Source organism: Vipera ursinii (genome assembly GCF_947247035.1).
Source record: "Vipera ursinii genome assembly, chromosome: 1".
Lineage (NCBI taxonomy): Eukaryota > Metazoa > Chordata > Lepidosauria > Squamata > Viperidae > Vipera > Vipera ursinii.
This window is the reverse complement of record NC_139512.1, coordinates 236,830,365-236,849,859: the sequence shown is the minus strand read 5'-3', so window position 1 is coordinate 236,849,859 and position 19,495 is coordinate 236,830,365. Positions and strand designations below refer to the sequence as shown.

The window sequence follows — 19,495 nt, the reverse complement described above, 5'->3', positions numbered from 1 at the left end:
CTCAGATTTCTTTTAACAAAGAGAAGGGTGAGGGGTGACATGATAGCAGTGTTCCAATATCTCAGGGGCTGCCACAAAGCAGAGGGAGTCAAGCTATTCTCCATAGCACCTGAAAGCAGGACAAGAAGCAACGGATGGAAACTAATCAAGGAGAGAAGCAACCTAGAACTAAGGACAGACTGGACAGCCATTTGCCTGAAATGGCATAGGGTTTCCTGCCTGAGCAGAGGGTTGGACTAGATGACCTCCAAGGTCCCTTCCAACTTTCTTCTTCTTCTTCTTCTTCTTCTTCTTCTTCTTCTTCTTCTTCTTCTTCTTCTTCTTCTTCTTCTTCTTCTTCTTCTTCTTCTTCTTCTTCTTCTTATTATTATTATTATTATTATTATTATTATTATTACAACTCGGCACATTGTCTTAATCTGAACCATTGGACAATGTGCAGCAAAAACTAAAATATACCTAATATACATATTATGGTGAAAATAGTGATAAGCAGATTTTATCAATATGTGAGTGTGACCATTCCAGTCCCATGTACATATGGAGCTTATGCATTTGCATTATTTATATTTTTTGAAGGCAAGTACAGAGCTATCTCTGAAAGGAAGTAAATGTGAAAATTGTTATGGGAGAAAGAGCATTGTGCACTTTGTTTGAAGCAGAGTGGAAGAAGCAGACAATCATAGATGTTTCTCTAAGGATTTGTTTATCACAATTCTACAGATGGATGAATTCTGCTGGAATATTTTGCCAGAGTATAATGTGGTGTTAATTCAGTGCATTGCATTTCCATTCACTGAAAAATAGCTAACTTGGCTTTTTGTGAAATATTTGCTTTGGCATACTATTTTGGTTTTGGCTACAATGAAAGTCTTAGGGAAAATGTTGGCCTAGTTAACATCTTGTCAAGGAACTCTTATAAAAACAGATGTTTTATGTTTGTTGACTTGCTGTTAATGGGCCAAATATACATGGCAAGAGTCTTCTGTGAAGTTATCCTTGCCATTTTTTTAATGGAAGATTAGTAAAAGAAGGATCTGGTTAACCTAGGAAACATAATAATTTACTAAAAATAAAGTTTTAAAGTGTCTTGATACTTTTTTTTGCCTTATTGTTTCAAAAGGAAAAGGAAAAAAATTGACACTATTTTTTAATCTAGATCAGACATGTCAAACTCATGACGTCACGTGACGTCACACAATGTATCGGGACGGTTTTGCCATTGCTGGCAATGGGGTGGGTGCAGCTTCCACGTAACGCTGGCCGGCAGTTTGACATCCCTGATCTAGATGATATTTTCATTCCTGTCAAATCCGCCTTGTCCCACAGCTGTTCTCAGCTGTCTAGCATGTTAGGTGTATTTTTTTTATCTTAGATAATTGACCTTGTATACTACCAGAGAAATTGAGAATAAATGAACTGAGTTGAGTTCCAGATCTGCAGCAATGGACACATCCTGGTTTCATTGTTATTGTTTGTTATTAGAGCGCAGTTTGTGGTTCATGTATAGGAGTCAGCATTAACTTACAAAACTTTCTCCAGTCTCTGTCATAATTTTCATTTATTTTCTTCTATACAGTATACTATTTGATGGCAGTATTTTTACAGGATAACAAACTAATCCACAACCCAATTTTAAAAAGGACCAGTTATATGCTATTGTCTCTCTCTCTCTGTCTCTGTCTGTCTGTCTGTCTGTCTCTCTCTCTCTCTCTCTCTCTCTCTTTGTCTGTTTGTGTGTGTGTGTGTGTGTGTGTAGGAAATTTTAAGCTAAAAAAAACATCTCCTTCATTTCACCTGCTCTGTTCAGTTCAGGTTGAAGTTGTTCAGCAGTTAACCATTATAGATGAAGATGCTGTTAAATGTTTTATTACACCATAATAAATTGAGAGTTTTAAGAGATACTATAGTCTATACAGCAGTAACAACAGATACAAATACCACAAGACACATAGATACAGAAGACACAATCACACACAATAGTTAACGGGCAGACTAAAATTCTTATAGTATTTTAATGCATGATATAACAGGTTGTGATTTTAGTCATACTTATTAATCAAAGTTATTTCTGAATAAATAATACATATGGAATTGTTTTATCCGAAGTCACTGAAATTTTTTTTTAAAATTTAGTTATGTGCTTTCCTGCTGATCCAATTCTATTATTATAACAAGTAAGGTGTACCTTGAGTTTAAAGCTGAATGATTATAAATAAACTAATAAAGATGTATGAATTACAGATTTGGATGGGAAAATGGTAAAATGACACTTGATGAGGTATTTCTTAAACTTCTGTTTGGAAACTGAAAATCAGTGTGAAGTGGTTTTCCATTTCTTACGGAGTTATAATTCAAAAGTATTATTCACCATTTGATGGGTCTCATAGCATTTGTTCTATATAGATTCTAAGGAAAGATTATTTTTTACCCTAATAAGGCCTCTCTACCAGATGTTCTTCAGTTCCAAAATGTATCAGATACAGTGTATGAAGACTGTTGTGGTTACAAAGCTTGCAAAAATATAGGGGAAATAATTTTGATATGTTCATTCATACTAATATATATTCTATATAATTGAAATCAGTCAATATTCTAGCTGTACATTTGAAAAGGGATGTCTGACAGAATGATGGTATTTAATAATAGGAAAGTTTCTCCAAAATGTGTAATGAGTAAAAATATCATATTACATTTTTAGTCTAGTGTTATTAAAAAAAAATGGAAAATGTCATTTCCACTACATTTTATTTCTGCTGCTTAGTTTCTATGAATAGGAGAGAGTTTTGGAAGGATTATTCTTGCAAACTTTACTGATTATGGAAAAATAAACTTTTGGAACAAGCAAGGGCTGCAACAACAAAAAGCTTCCTATAGTCTTTATGTCTTTATCACTAGGGAACGGTTGCTGGAATTGGGTATGTGTAGTTTAATGAAGAGAAGGGTGAGGGGTGACATGATAGCAGTGTTCCAATATCTCAGGGGCTGCCACAAAGAAGAGGGAGTCAAGCTATTCTCCAAAGCACCTGAAAGCAGGACAAGAAGCAACGGATGGAAACTAGTCAAGGAGAGAAGCAACCTAGAACTAAGGAGAAACTTCCTGACAGTTAGAACAATTAACCAGTGGAACAACCTGCCTCCAGAGGTGGTGAATGCTCCAACACTGGAGGTTTTTAAGAAGAGACTGGACAGCCATTTTCCTGAAATGGTATAGGGTTTCCTGCCTGAGCAGGGGGTTGGACTAGATGACCTCCAAGGTCCCTTCCAACTTTATATTATTATTATTATTATTATTATTATTATTATTATTATTATTATTATTGTTGTTGTTGTTGTTGTTGTTGGTGGTGGTGGTGGTGGTGTTGGTGTTGGTGTTGGTGTTGTTGGTGTTATATTTATATGGTTCTTGGTGGCATTGGTTCATAGCATATGTTTGCATAGATTATCGCACCCTTTCATCCAGACCTATTCCAAAGCTGAGTGCAGACAAAAGTTGTCAAGTCATTGCTTCTTTATTGTCTGGAATACAATGAAGTACATATAGTGGAGTGCATGGACGGAGCTGCCACTTTCATTGAAAAGGACACTTTACACATAGATATACTATAGAAAACCTGTGTATTTCTGCCTCTTTGCCAGTTTCTATGTACAGTGAACTATGGTTTAAACTAAAACATTTACTTCTAAAACCATGAAGAATTAACCGGGTTTTTGTTATGCTTCTTCCGAATAATTTTTCTCTAGGTTCATCTTGTTATCACATCCACAAGCGCTAAGATTTATGTTGACTGTGTTGAAATTATGGAAAAGCCTATTAAGGAAGCCGGAAATATCACAACTGATGGCTATGAAATCCTTGGTAAATTACAGAAAGGGGACAAGAAAACAGCACCAGTAAGTAGTAAACTTTTCTAAATTAAATTTTAAAATCTTTATTAAAGATATCACAACATATCTTTATCACAACCATTGTCTCATCCAAGTCACAGGCGGTAAGCCTGTTAGGAGAGGAGATGAAGTTTCTTTTCATTCTCTTGTTCAGAATCTCCTCCTCACACACAAACTTGCCAAGGTCCATACTGAAAGCACTCCCTGATCAAACCCTGATATGATCGTTGATTAAAAAGATTTGTCCCCTGCCCTCCCATCATTTCATATAAAGGCTTTATCCGGCAGCCATTGCAACTTTTGCCAATGTTGATGTCCTTGAAATGGATACTGGTACATCCCCTGCTTGAAGGGCTGGCTAAATAACCCAACTATTCTGGCTGTCACCAGCCTCCAAACTTCTGTTTTTTGAGAAAGTTGTTAAAAAATGAGGAGCTGCCAGCTAAGAGATTCTAGAAAATATGGATTATCTTGATCTTTTTCAGTCAGAGTTCAGGTTGATATATGCGACAGAAACCACACTGGTCACTTAGATAAGGGACTGTGACTCCCTTTGTAGGATTTTTCAGTGACTTTCCAAACCATCACTCATGATCCCCAACCCAGATGGGAACAAATACAGAAGTGAGAATTCTTTGCCAGAGCTCTCCTTTTACGGAATATCTTACCATCCAAAATAAGATCTGGCTCCTGATATTCAAGATATCTTCTACTCACTCCTTAGTCCCCAATATTCTTGTTTTTAACTAAGAGGAATGAAGAGTGAGTAAACATATAGCTGAGCTGGAGGTTATTGTGGTACTGATTATTATGATTGTTATTATATAAATAGTTATAATGCTGATATATTTGTTTTTCTTTATCCTGTCTGCTGTTTAAAGCCAATTAAAGCAGGACATGAGCATTTTAAATAAATGCATAAATAACTGTTTTGAATTTCAGAGTTCCATGTTACCAAAGGCTGCAGCTCTAAAAATTTGACAGAAAATTTCTCAGTTGTCTTGAGTTCAGATATAGTGTAAATAGATTGTATTCAGACTGTTGGCTTCCATCAACATTCCCTCATATTCTTCAAAGTATTCCCACAATATTTGGCTTAGAATAGAAACAGAACTTTTCTTTTAGTAGCATCAACCTCTGAGTCAGTTGCATGACTCAGTCATAAGAGTCACGGAGTCTTTGGCTGGGAACAATATGTTTATTATTTTAAGTAACTTTCATTGCTAATGATAAACATATCAGTCAGTGGCCATGCTTCTTTGGGGATTCTGAATACTGTAGTCTTAATATAATTGGAAGGCATAAGGTTGGGAAAGTCTAATATATAGCATACTGATTTTGCTACGTATCTCTTGTTCTGTACACAGCTATCCCTCCCACTAGATCAACAGAAAATCAGTAATAATTCGTAACAAACAGTAAAAAGTGTTTTGTGGTTCTTAACTACTTTGGAAATGGTTTTTCCCTACTGTCTCAAAATGGGATGAAATGCATGTTACAGGGTGTTCCTCCTGTGCTTGTCAGTGTCCCCACCCCTATACCTCTCATTTCATGCGTCACACAATCTAGTCCAAAATATAAGTCATTAAATGAAATTTTAATTACTTGCTGGAATTTAGGGCACTGTGCTAAATAAGTGATTTTAATACCACATTGAAAGGAAAAGCTTTTGAAATTCCCCTTTTGGCAATAGCTTCAGAATTCAAGTTTTTCTTTCCAGTCATCCCATTAGCAGCCTTTCAGGAGAAACGGTTTTGGAGTCAGTCACATAGGTAGATTGTGTGCCTATAGGTATGTCTGGAAAAGTGAAAGGGCAGGAAACATTTTTGTCTCTAGAAACAGGGGAAGGTCTGCTTGTTATTTTGTATAAGTGGCAGAGCTCTTAAAGTTGAAGGTCGGTTATGCAATAATGTTGGTCTTCCCAGGTAAACCAGATAGGAAATACGACTAGGTATGCTAAAAAGGTAAAGGTAAAGGTTCCCCCGCACATGCATGCTAGTCGTTTCCGACTCTAGGGGCCGGTGCTCATCTCCGTTTCAAAGCCGAAGAGCCAGCGCTCGTCCGAGGACATCTCCGTGGTCATGTGGCCGGCATGACTAGATGCCAAAGGCGCACGGAACGCTGTTACCTTCCCATCGTAGTGGTCCCTATTTTTCTACTTGCATTTTTACGTGCTTTCGAACTGCTAGGTTGGCAGAAGCTGGGACGAGTAACAGGCGCTAGGTAAGGCTATATATACAGATTCTTGCAAATCTGAAAGTACAGCTTCCTGTCTGTTAGTTTTAACTGCTACAGCCATTAGGGCAGGTCTTTCCCAAATTTATTTTTTTGACTGTTAAATGATTTCAGACTCCAGCCTCTCATGTGCAATAGATTCCTAGGCAGCAGCTCCTTTCTCTTTCCTCAAAGCTATCCATGCATTTGATTACGGTTAATCCAGTCTTATAGGAATCATGTGAAATACCACAGGGACCTGAAGTAAACCACTCTGTGAGCATTTTCTTAGTTTCCTGTGTTAATGTCATTGGTTGTGGTAATAGGAGTGATACTTTGCTGGCATAGCTGAAAGAAAGACAATACCATTATTTTGTTTAAATTGCAGGATTTTGTACTTGAAGATGAATTCAGATATAACTTTAAACACACTTCCATTTCTGCTTTATAGTTTGATATACAGAGCTTTGACATTGTGTGCAATGCAGTTTGGACCAGCAGAGATAGATGCTGTGACATTCCTTCTAAGGTAAATATATAGGAAATGTTTAGACAGATTTAATACCTCGTATCAAGAGCCTGAGCTTGTTCCACCAAGAGAACAGCGTGGGATAACAGCCTTAAACTATCTCTTTTGGGAGTAATAAATTATCTATGGGATTCTGAATCATACTGAATGCAGGAATGTAACTTCACCGGAGCATATTCTAAATACTGCAGTCCAGATAGCCTATTGTAGAAAAAACAGTTTAGCTGCCTTGTCACAGTCCAATTATGTTTTCAGAATCTAGGACTGTATTCTTAAAAAAATATTAAATATACCTAGTATTCCCTTGCCCTTCATTTAACCTACTATTTTTTTAAAAAAAATAAATCTCTTGTGGACTTTGAGGTGGAATCTAGGATAAGGAACAGTGAAACAACCTAGCTGTTGTTAATGTAGCATATTAGGGAAAAATCAGCCAGTAACATTTGTGTCAATATGCAACTGGACCATGTTCATTTTGAAGGAGAGGGAGAATAAATGAAGGGCGATGAGTTGAGAAAAACCAGCAAGCAGAAAATAACTTAAGGAACTTCACAGAGAAGAGAGAAATAAGTATATAATTTTACTGGAAAAATTCATTGATTTTAACTACTGTGCTTCAGTAGATTTCCACAGAAATATTAAATTTCTGGAGTCTTTTGTAGACTTCCGTCAGCACCATTTTCTGCTGAAACCAAGTTATGTTATTTAATCACATGATTTCGCTTTATATCCCACTATTCTAAAAAAATCTCAGGATATGGTGTGAATTATGTTCTTTTTAATTTATATTAGCACCAGATCATAGGAAAGCTACCACTTCAACTTATAATAATATATCAGCATTGTATAGTATTGTAGAAGTCAATATTTAACTGAGTTAATGTTGAGTGTAAAATAGAAGCTGCATTAAAATCATATTTAGTTATTTTTATATTTAATGAGAATTGAATTTTAATTTAAATTAAAATGTTAATTAATATGGGAGTGAGTAGAATTCAGCCTTAGAATATATTTTGTCAAATAAATCCTAGAATATGTGAAGAAAGTACAGAGTGCTGTAAACATGTGCAAAGTGTGTGTTTCCCCAGCAGAGCAATCGGTTTTTGCTTTTATGTAGTCTTCAATATCAGATATAGTTATATAAAGGTAAAGGTTCCCCCGCACATGCATGCTAGTCATTTCTGACTCTAGGGGCCGGTGCTCATCTCCGTTTCAAAGCCAAAGAGCCAGAGCTTGTCTGGGGACGTCTCCGTGGTCATGTGGCCGGCATGACTAGACGCCAAAGGCGCATGGAACGCTGTTACCTTCCCACTGTAGTGGTCCCTATGTTTCTACTTGCATTTTTACATGCTTTCGAACTGCTAGGTTGGCAGAAGCTGGGACGAGTAACAGGCTCTCACTCTGTTACGCGGCACTCGGGATTCGACTCGCCAAACTGTCGACCTTCTGATCGACAAGCTCAGCATCCTAACCCACTGAACTACCATGTCCCTAGATATAGTTATAGTATACAGTAAATTATCCACCTGTAAGATTACAGTTGTTTTCTCTGTCAAGAAAAGGTCATTTTAAAACTGTCATGTTTTGCTTTAAATTTCAGAGGGATGAAGCAAAATGCCCATCATTGCCAAATGCTTGTACCTGTGAACAAACCAGTGTGGGGGCTCCAGGACCTCCAGGACCTGCTGTAAGTAAAAAATCAATATATTGTGATTATAAGGCATATGGATAAGCCTATGTTTAACTTCTAAAAGCTTCATTGAGTCTGGGTGAATATCAGCTGAAGACCAGAACACAGATAGTCCTTGACTTATGACTGGACCCGAAGTTTGGACAGACCCAAAACAGGGGACTTAAAGCTTTGATCCAAAGTTCTGATGGTTGGACCCCCTCTGCAATCACATGACTGCACTTAAGGCACTCAGCAATATGGCCATGATCCCTAATCTGGTTTTTGGCAAATCTGTCCCATAGTGAACAATGGTCCAATTAACCAACCACGGCATTCACCACATTCATTTTACAACCACCATGTTCATTTTACAATCACCCAAAAAGATTGTAAAATAATGACACAGGATCATAATGGGCAGGACTGTGGACTGCCTGTGTCATCTTTGTAGTGACAAGTAGTTAACCTCATCCCTAGTTTTGTCACAGTAACACCAGTCAGCAGCCATTATTTGTGTGCTCATTTCCTATGTAGATAAAGGGCTGAGGGACCTCTCTTATTGCTATAGTTAAATCAGTGGAGGGATTCAGCCAGTTCGCACCACTTCAGCAGAACCGGTAGCTAATTTTTTTGTTGCCCAGGCCCAGAATGGACTTCCGGAAATGGCATCCACACAGAGAACCGGTTGTTTACCTATTTGAATCCCACTACTGAATTATATACCTTGGGCTGTGTAATGACAATGCACTTCTGTAACACAAATGTGGAAAACCTGTTATTATCCACATACCATTAGCTCAAATTTGGGAATGAATTGTTCAGGTGATGATGGAAGCCAGTGAAATGAGCAAGAAGACTTTATAAAAGAAAAAAAAATCCTAACTTCTAACTCTATGAAAGGGATGAAACTGATTCAACATGATTGACACAGATCAAATGAATGCCACTCCTAAGGGCTGTTTAAATGAGAGGAAAGGGGCATGCTGTTCAGAGAAAACGATCTCACACATTGTAAAGTATTAGTGGTTAATGACAAATATCTAGCAGTTAATCATTTTAGCCTTCCTCCTTGTTTTATCACCTCTGCCTTCCTGAGGAAATAAAATGTGCAGCTTGTAGCCCATAGACATTTTTTTTATCTTAATGGTGGGCAATCTCTTTGGAGCTATGCTGAAAGATTTTTTCATAATGAATAATACTAGGTCCTTCAGAAAATTGTGAGAAGATAGGATGTTGTGTATAGAAAATTTAGACATGATAGTCTTTATCTCTTTGTTTCCTGTGTGTTTGTTTTTCTGGATTTTAGGGAGCCCGAGGTTCCAGTGGTGCAAGAGGTGAAAGAGGCTTAAGTGGACCTCCTGTGAGTATTTATGTATTCAATTTGTATAACTGCCCATCTCAAATCAGTGACCCTTGGCAACGCACAATCATAAAAACTGTTAAAAACAGTCAAAACACAATGCAAAAAAGAAATACAAATAGCAGCCAAGATATATTATAATCCATTGATGTCAACATTACCAGGAAATGGGGCTCTTCCCAGACTTGGGACACTAGGCCGAGACACATAATCAGATCTTCAAGGTCTTCCTTTTCTTGGGAGGGGGAATGTTCAGAGAGCAGGAGCTACAGCAGAGAAGGCACTTTGCTTGGTTCCTGCCAGCCAACATTCATTGGCTGACAGACCTGGAGAATGTCCACCTGAATTGGACAGATAGAAACAACTAGAAGAAGACAGCATCTCAGATAACCATGGTTCCAAGCCATGAAGGGCTTTAAAGGTGACAACCAGCACCTTGAATTGCACCCAGAAACATACTGGCAGCTCCCAAAGCAGTGGGGTTAGTATATGCAGGATAAAGGTAAAGGTTCCCCCGCACATGCGTGCTAGTCGTTTCCGACTCTAGGGGCCAGTGCTCATCTCCGTTTCAAAGCTGAAGAGCCAGCGCTTGTCCGAGGACGTCTCCGTGGTCATGTGGCCGGCATGACTAGACGCCAAAGGCACACGGAATACTGTTACCTTCCCACCGTAGTGGTCCCTATTTTTCTACTTGCATTTTTACATGCTTTCGAACTGCTAGGTTGGCAGAAGCTGGGATGAGTAACAGGCACTCACTCTGTTATGCGGCACTCTGGATTCGACCCGCCAAACTGCCAACCTTCTGATCGACAAGCTCAGCGTCCTAACCCATTGAGCCACCGCGTCCCTTAATATGCAGGATAGCCAGTACCATTTACAGCTCATGCAGCTGCGTTCTGTTCCAGCTGAAGCTTCTGAATGCTACTCAAGGACAGCTCCATGTAGAGCATGTTGCATTAATCTAAATAGGAGATCGTGAGGGCATGGATCACAATTAGCAGACCCTTACGATCCAGGAATAGGTGCAGTTGGCACACAATCCAAAAATGTGCAAAGGGCCAATTAGCCATGGCTATCACATGTTTTTCCAGCAGGAGCCGATTGTCTCCCACTATCCTTAGCTATATAACATTTCTATAAGTATTTATATAAAGAATTGGAGACATAATATCTGAGAAGTATAATTAGTTACAGCATCCTATTGAAAGTACACTAAGTACCAACTTTTTTTTTAACCTGCAATACTTTTAGTATTACTGGCATTTGCATTGGAGAATCCATATTCCTATGAGTTAGTTTAAAAAATAAGGATGGCAGTTTTTGCCAGTTTTTGTTTTTCCTTTTGTGTAGCAGCCCCAAGCAATACAAGTGTAGGAAAATTCCCTAAAAAATACAAGAAATTTCATTTATCTACTGTAATTGAATTGAGTTCCTAACACTCCCACAAGCAATGCCATTCCGATAAATATCTACTGTATTTAGCTTTTATGCTCATATATTTAAAAAGGTCTATATTGCTTACATCCATAAGGAAATCTTGGAACGCACATAGCTCTGCATATACCATTTTCAGAAAGAAAGGCATATCACCCTAGCTGGGGAAGATGGGGAGTGCAACCCAACACTTCTGGAGGCAATCATGTTCAAGAAAGCAATTGTTTAGTCACTTGTTATCACCAAAGACTTGATTCCAATCTTGTGTAGCTTTTTTGAAAAATAGACAATTTTTCCCCCCTTTTGCTATTTTCAGGGACCACCAGGTGCTCGTGGAGATTCAGGCCCTCCAGGCCCTCAAGGGCCACCAGGACCACAAGGAATAAATGGGCTTTCCATTACAGGAGAACCTGTAAGTAAGAATGCTGTTTGACCAGGATAAGAGACAAAGTGCGGTGTAATAAATGCTTTCTGATTTCCCAGTATATTCAGATGTGTGCTAAGTAAGTCAAGGTATATTAGTGCACCAAACAACAACTTTATTGATTAGCCCTTGGGCCATATCAAAGTGCAAAGTTCCAGGGTGCACCAAACATATTTCTAAATACTGCAGGTTTTTTAGATTCTGCATAAACATATAAGAGACATGTTGTGGTGCTTATTTGAGTTTGCATTTGATCTGCTTCTTTGCTCGCCTTTTCAGGAAAATACGAGAAGCTTAAGTATTTCTTTAAAGTTTTATTGGGTGGAAATGTTGCCTAATAAACTATCGTGCTTAGCTCTCACGATGTGAATGAAAGGAAAGCCACACACTATATGCCCAAATGAACCCTTGTTTGCTGTAATGGGTTTTGAGGCTTACAGATGAGCCACGTCTGTTAATTAGACCCGTGACTTTATTTATTTATTTATTTTTGAGGAAATAAACAAAGACTGTTCTTTTTTAATTCTAGGGACGTCAAGGGCCAAAGGGTAACCCTGGAGAACCTGGACTACCAGGGCGATCAGTAAGTTCCTTTGCTATTTATTTTCCTTTCTTCCAAAAGACACACTGCTTGCAGCCCTGATTCTGGGGCACTTCAAACTACTTCTGGATTGGGAAATATCAACTTCTAGAAAATGCTGATCTGCCTCTGCAACAGCATGGTTCTGAAGGAGAATAAAAGAGTCTAGATTTCCAAAACGTGTTCCATTCTCAAAATGGCTTTAATTTCTCTCATCCGTAATCATTAGTAGGTCTTCTTACTAAGAATAATGATTGCTTAAGGATTACAGGTAGTCCTTGACTTAAAACCATTCATTTAGCAACCATTTGAAGTTAGAGTGGCACTAAAGAAGTGGTTTACAACCAGTCCTTGCACTTACAATCGTCATAGCATCCCCATGGCCATAGTGCTTGGCAACTGGCCTGTGTTTATGACGGTCGCAGTGTCCCAGGATCATGTTATCACCATTTGCGACCTTTCTGACTGGCTTCTGACAGGCGAAATCAATGGGGTGGAAAGTCGGATGTGCTTAACAACCACGTGATTCACTTGATTGAAGTGATTTGCTTAATGACTATGGCAAAAATAAAGATCACCAAATTGGCCCAACTCTTCACTTAACAGCAGGAATTCTGATCCCGATTGTGATCGTAAGCCGAGGACTACCTGTAGCTATTACTGAAGAGTGGATAAGATTGATAACATGTTGATAAATAAAATATTTTTACCTTTAAAAGAATTAACAATAGATATAACTATAAACAACCAGAGTGTAGACAAAATATAATTCTGTACAGCGTGCTGAAATTATAAATCAAAGGTCTACTTCTTTTGGTCCAATTCTTTTCATGGGGTCAAAATCAGTATCACTGCATCCAAAGAGCCTACAATATAAGGAACTATATATTAAAATAAAATGGCGTTATATGTTAAAATTGTATTGCATTGTTCCAAAATCCTGTCTAACTAATGTTTTCTTTCTCACCTAGGGATCACCAGGCCTAAGTGGCCCTCCTGGCGTAATGGGGCCACCAGGTGACAGAGTAAGTAGTTCTGGTTTATCCTGGAGAGTGGAAACTTTACGAAGGGTTTGAACCACCCACATTAGAACATTTATAATTCTATGTGTCTTCGTTTTGTCAGCTTCCTTGAACCTTGAAAGGGTGGAGCAAATGGGCTTTAAATATGCAGTCTTTTAAGTTACTTTTTCTTTAGATTTCTTTGGTTTGATTGAGGTCAATGGACAATTATAGTCAAACACATATAGAGGACACAAGTTTAAAGAATGTTGATAACTGATGGAATAACGAAAAAATGATAGGCTTTGTACAGTTGTGATACAAATCAGTGAGGAATTGCATTATGCAACTAAACATATAGAAGCAGAGGCTTTGGATAAGAGGAAAATAAACAAGCTAACGAGATCTTTGTTTTTCATCTACAGTAGAGAAATAGATAATTTATTACAGTAGTAAAATTTTCTCGGTAAATACTAAGTTTTCTAAGACCTGCGGTATGTAGTATATACTGTAGTTATTGCAGCTATAGTTACTGATCTTTTATAACATGGGATAGTTAGACATTGTGGTTCTGAATGTTTTTGATGCTTTTTAGAGGGTGGTTGGCCTAAAAACCTTTCTGCAGAATTATATTGTACCTACAAGCAAAACAAAAAACAAAACCCTAATCCATAATGTTCATTGTTCTCCAAACAGGGTTTTACTGGAAAAGATGGCCAAACAGGACCAAGAGGTCCCCCAGGACCAGCGGTTAGTGTTGGCTTCGTTGTTGGAATGATAATGTAATATTGGAACTATGATGGATGGTGCTGGTGCGAGTTGTGTCTGTTTTGTGTCAGACAGTGCTGTCATCCTTTTCAGAAACACATGGTACCAAAGCAAATTAAATTACAGCTGGCATATTAATTCAGTACTCTGAGTGTGGATGCTTAATATAGCAAAAATAGCTCTAGTCATCGGTTACAACAGTGTTTCTCAAGCTTAGCAATTTAAAGATGTGTGGACTTCGACTCCCAGAATTCTTCAGCCAGCATACTGGCTGGGAAATTCTGGGAACTGAAGTTCACATATCTTAAAGTCGCCAAAGAGGAAAAACACTGGGCTAGAAGAATGTAAAGATTTGCAGTATGAAGGTATATTAAAGAAAAGCCTTAAGAAAAGGGGACTACAGAACACGAAGTGAGGACTACGTGCAGTGATATCAACCACTGGGAGTAGGAAAAGAAGCAAAATTGACGTATAGGAGCTTTGAAGACGTGCTCTCTACATTGCAGCATTAGTTGCAGGTCCAATTAAGTCGATCTAATTCTGTTGACTGCATAATACATCTACAACTTGCTACAACATTATTTAATAAAATGTACAATCTCATTTTTCTTTTGCAGTGGGTCACCTTCCTATGAATATCAAATTTTTAACAATGATTTTAATGATGATTTTAAGCTGATATTTTTTTAAAAACAAACAGTGGTTGCTCTTTTTTAAATTACATTTTTATTGCTAGCAAAAGATCAAGATTAAATCTTTTAGTAATATAAGTGAAGCCTCATTCTGATGGATTACTTTGGAAAAGGGCACGTCAGTTTCTCCATTAAATATGAAAGTATGGTATTGAGGCAATTGATGTAATTTGCATAATGACATCACCTTGCAAACTATAAATTGTAAATATAAGAAAATCAAGTAAAATTAATGTAAATGTAATTGCCTTATCCAGATCAACCTACGTGGATCAGGCATTCCCCCGCCCCCCATTATTTTAGGACAGTGGTCAGACAGAAATTTGGTCCACTCAGTTTACTCCTAGTATTAGCTAAATATAGAATAGAATAGAATAGAATAGAATAGAATAGAATAGAATAGAATAGAATAGAATAGAATAGAATAGAATAGAATAGAATAGAATAGAGCTGGAAGGGACCTTGGAGGTCTTCTAGTCCAGCCCCCCTGCTCAAGCAGGAGTACCTATAGCATCTCAGACAAGTGACTGTCTAGCCTCTTCATAAAAATCTCCAGCGATGGAGCGCCCACGATTTCTGAAGGCAAGCTGTTCCACTAGTTAATTGTCCTCATTGTCAGGAAGTTTCTCCTTAATTCTAGGTTGCTTCTCTCTTTGGTCAATTTCCAACTATTGTTTCTTGTCCTGCACTTTGGTGAATAATGTGACCCCCTCTTCTTCGTGGCAGCCCCTCATTTCTGAGTATATGTTTCATTTCAGATATATACATTGAACAAACACGTAAATAAAATTGGTCAAGACTATTATTTCCCTTTTCTGTATATCTTTAAAATCTACTTCTTTATAGGGTTCCCCAGGCGTGCCTGGAGTTGCTGGTCCAGCTGGGAAGCCAGGTGATCGTGGTTCACCGGTAAGAGAATCTGTCTCTAGCATGTATTGTATCTTTTGTGAAAAGCCCTTTTACTTTACATTTCCAGTAGGAAATGGGTAGACCATACAATGGCTATCATTGATGGCAAGTCAGCTTTTTATCATTCATGCTTTTTGCAGCATGAAAGTCAGGTCTGGAAATTGTGGTTGTATGGTTTTTTCCACTTTGAAAAAAGTACTCCAACTGAACATGCCAAGATATATATTTGTCCACTACATAAATATCCCAGAGGTAAATTACTTAGTGGAATTACCTATTTGTTATTTTTAAAATTCAGTCAAGTGTGATATACTGCCTGTGATGGTTTTTTTTAATGTAGCATTTTGAGAACATTTAAGCTTGAAAATGCTTGAATGAAGCTTCCCAACCTTCTGTTGACAGTGTCAGATTTGAAACTGTCTTAGCGATTGAGTAGGATCAAAAGTTGGCCTTAATAGCAATTGATGGAAGCCCCTTTGACAGATGTATCCTAAAATGTGATGGGCAAACATTTGACATCAGATCACTATGGAGATTCTCAGTCATCCAGGTCATGGTTGTCCCAAAGGTTGTCCCAAAAGGCAACTGGACTTTCTGTGTTTTTCCTTGAAGATGTTTCGCTTCAGTTCAGAACTGAAGACGCTTCTTAGATGAGAAATGAAACATCTTCAAGGATGTTTGTTGTTTTGAAGTCCTGATGGATTTTCACTGTCGTGGTAAAGTCTTGTAGATTTTTTTTCTGTTTGTGTTAAGCTGTAGTTCTCTTCATTTCTAGCTTCCCTATTTAAGTTACTTTCTTCTAGTTTGTGTTTTGTTATCTGATTTATTTGTTCATTCTTTATCATCCTTTGCTGAGTTTTTTAATTGTAAGTTTAGATTGAAGATGTGCTCATTTATGTCATCAAAGTTGTTTTTGATCTCATCATGGTTTGATACTATTGTCATTTGAATCTGTCGTATTATCGCATACATTTCCTCCTGAAAAGTACTTGTCTTGTTTGAAGTATTACTCCTGCATATCTGATGTTCCAGGCTAGATCCTTCAGAAGGTTATATTAGGTGTAGTTTCCTGTCCCTTTTAGATAAAATATGCAATATCCATTTTGTTTTCCCCTCCAAATAGTCTAGTTGCCTTTTGAAAAAGCACCTTTGGGATATTTGGCATCGGACTGCTCTGTAGTTGCATCTTCTGGCCCAGCAATCATGGAAATACAACAACATCCATTTCTTTATCTTTGTTGCTATCAGTGTTCTGATAAAGAATTTGAGTTCTAGGACTGATTCTGCTAATCACATAGTATAATATGGCGCTGGCTTTGTATTATTTGCCTCTTCATTGAAAGGCTTTGGAATTCATGGCTGTAAGAACTGTGATCATAAGAATATTCAGTCGTATCTGGTGGCGCAGTGGTTAGAATGCAGTATTCTAACCACTGCTAATCACTACAGCAAACTCTGCCCACAGCCTGGAGTTCAGTCTTGGTGGGGCTCAAGGTTGCCTCGTCCTTCTATTCTTCCAAGGTTGATAAAATGAGAACCCAGATTGTTGGGGGCAATATGCTGGCTTTGTAAATTGCCCAGAGAATGCTATAAAGCACTATAAATAAATATTTAGTGCTATAAAGCACTAAATAAATCTAAGTGCTATTGCTACTGTATATCTCTAGAGTAAATGAGTCAGACTAGCATATATCATTGATTTGAGTTGATCTGAATTGTAATCTGCTTCTGTCTCTAAAAGCAACCTGATCTGAAGGCATAAGAAAGCTAGTCTTCTCATTGAAGGAAAGCATGATCACTTCTGTTATTATTGTAAACTTCAAAGTGCTACAAAAACACTAAGGAGCAAAGGCCAATTTCGTGTTGGCAGTATTAACTTGGGTGTAATTCTACAGATCCTTTAAATTAAGAGTGTGTAACCTGAGAGTCCAAACTTATTTTTGTGATCCTTATAATCACCTCTGGCTATGGTTGTGAAAAATTAGTAGGGCAGCTTTCTGCTCTTATGAAGTGGGAAATAAATAAATAAATAAACCTTTTATTGTCAAAGTACAACATGTGTACATTGAGATTAGCTGAGCCTCCCCCTGTGCTCTCTCCCCCCAACACACAGTGACAACAAACCCTCCATCCCACCACACTATGTGAACCAACTACACCACACACTGGCCTCCCAAGTCAATTTTGTATAAGATTATGTCCCATTTAAAAGCCTAACAGCCCACGGATAAAAGCTATTTTTCAGCCTGTTGGTACGGCTGGCTATATTCCTATATCTCCTACCGGATGGTAGGAGAGTAAAGAGATACCGTCCAGGGTGTGAGTCATCCCTGAGAATCTTCCTCACTCTTCCAAGGCAACGAGCCCTGGCGATGTCATCCAGTGGTATCAGGGAACAGCCCACAATGTCTTGTGCTGTGCTCACTACCCTCTGCAATACTTTCCTATCCGCGGCTGTCAGACCAGCATACCAAACCACAATACCATACAAGAGGACGCTCTCTATGGTAGACCGGTAAAAGAGGGTCATTAGCTGTTGTTCTACCCTGTTCTTACGCAAGATCCTAAGAAAGTGAAGCCTCTGTTGGGCCTTTCTAGCCACCTGGGTTGTGTTAACTTTCCAGGTCAGATCTTCACAGAGGTAGACTCCCAGAAATTTAAAGGAGGAAACTCTCTCTACACAGTCCTCCCCGATGTAAAGTGGGGCAGGTTCCTCCTTTTTTCTCCGGAAGTCTAACACCATCTCTTTCGTCTTGCCGATGTTTAGGTGCAAGTTGTTGTTACTACACCATATGGATAGTTTTTGTACCTCCGCCCTATATGCTGTCTCATCCCCACCTGTAATAAGACCCACCACAGTTGTATCATCTGCGAACTTGATTATCGCAGTGGATGGGTCAGATGATACACAATCATAAGTGTATAAAGAGTACAGGTAGGGGCTAAGCACACAGCCCTGTGGCGTGCCGGTGCAAAGCTTCAGGGGGGTGGACAAAGCAGACCCGACCCTCACTGTTTGTACCCGATCCCTAAGAAAGTCTTGAATCCTGAACCAGTCAGGATTCAAGTAGAACCAGTCAAACTACAGAAAAGCGTACAAAAGGCAAAACTCCCAAACCCCAACTAAAAATAATAATAATAAAAGCCAAAAGTCAAGGCAAATCTCCCCTTACCAGGAAGTTTTACTTAACTTGTACTTGACTGAATGTTATTTTTGTTCTATTTTTATATAAGATGAATATATAACAAGATTTGAAACCATATTATAACTGCCCATTCCCCATATGCTTGACATCACACTCACCGTTTCTCACGTTTATAGATCTGTTCCCAGCTGGAACTCTGGCACATAGAGTCTGTGCAGATGTTTGGTTAGACTTAAGAGGCAGATAGGATTTCACCACCATCATTTGTGCTATCAAAAAATGCCTGAATGGCAGCCTAAGACCATATGTGTGAGTAGTCAGCCAAATGTAGCCTGCAGAGATCTAAAGGTCATGTACGCTTTTCTGTAGTTGTATGGCCCAGTTCCAAAGTAGCACTTTATTCAGTCATACACCATTTCCTTTGATAACTTCAGACTTTCATTGTATCTTTGTAGAACCAGTCAAACAAAGAACTAGAGTATATAGTTTAGTCCAAGGATGAGATAAGGATCACATGATCACATGAAGTAAATTTCAGCATGTTGTAAGACTATTCGATAATTCTAGACACTCAAGCTAGTACACAGAATTAAGTTAATTAGACACTAGCATAGCAATTCAGTGCACCTTGGGAACATTATCTGATCTTTCAAAATTGGTGCCAAGCAAATAATCCAAAATGGTGCAGATTTGCAGGGATTAATGTTTACTGTACCACCAACTCTATAAAAACAACAAAGTGCTAAAGGTACAAAAAATAGGCAAAGCTGTTTAATTTCTGATTAACTTGTCTTCAGTATGAAAATATGAAGGTGCATGTTGAAGTTTGAATTTGATAGAAACGTGGACAAGGAATTCCTATTTTATGTTGAATAAAT

At 38.2% G+C, this 19,495-nt stretch overlaps 1 protein-coding gene across 1 annotated transcript in view; it reads left to right on the top strand.

Moving 5' to 3' along the window:
• Positions 1–19,495, top strand: part of COL12A1 (collagen type XII alpha 1 chain) — a 124,811-nt gene that overhangs the window by 91,168 nt on the left and 14,148 nt on the right. The window contains exons 52-60 of the mRNA XM_083376905.1: positions 3,745–3,894; positions 6,554–6,631; positions 8,232–8,318; positions 9,610–9,663; positions 11,414–11,509; positions 12,051–12,104; positions 13,073–13,126; positions 13,799–13,852; positions 15,409–15,471. Coding sequence (XP_083233031.1) covers positions 3,745–3,894; positions 6,554–6,631; positions 8,232–8,318; positions 9,610–9,663; positions 11,414–11,509; positions 12,051–12,104; positions 13,073–13,126; positions 13,799–13,852; positions 15,409–15,471 — 690 coding nt within the window. The remainder of the gene's footprint in view (positions 1–3,744; positions 3,895–6,553; positions 6,632–8,231; positions 8,319–9,609; positions 9,664–11,413; positions 11,510–12,050; positions 12,105–13,072; positions 13,127–13,798; positions 13,853–15,408; positions 15,472–19,495) is intronic.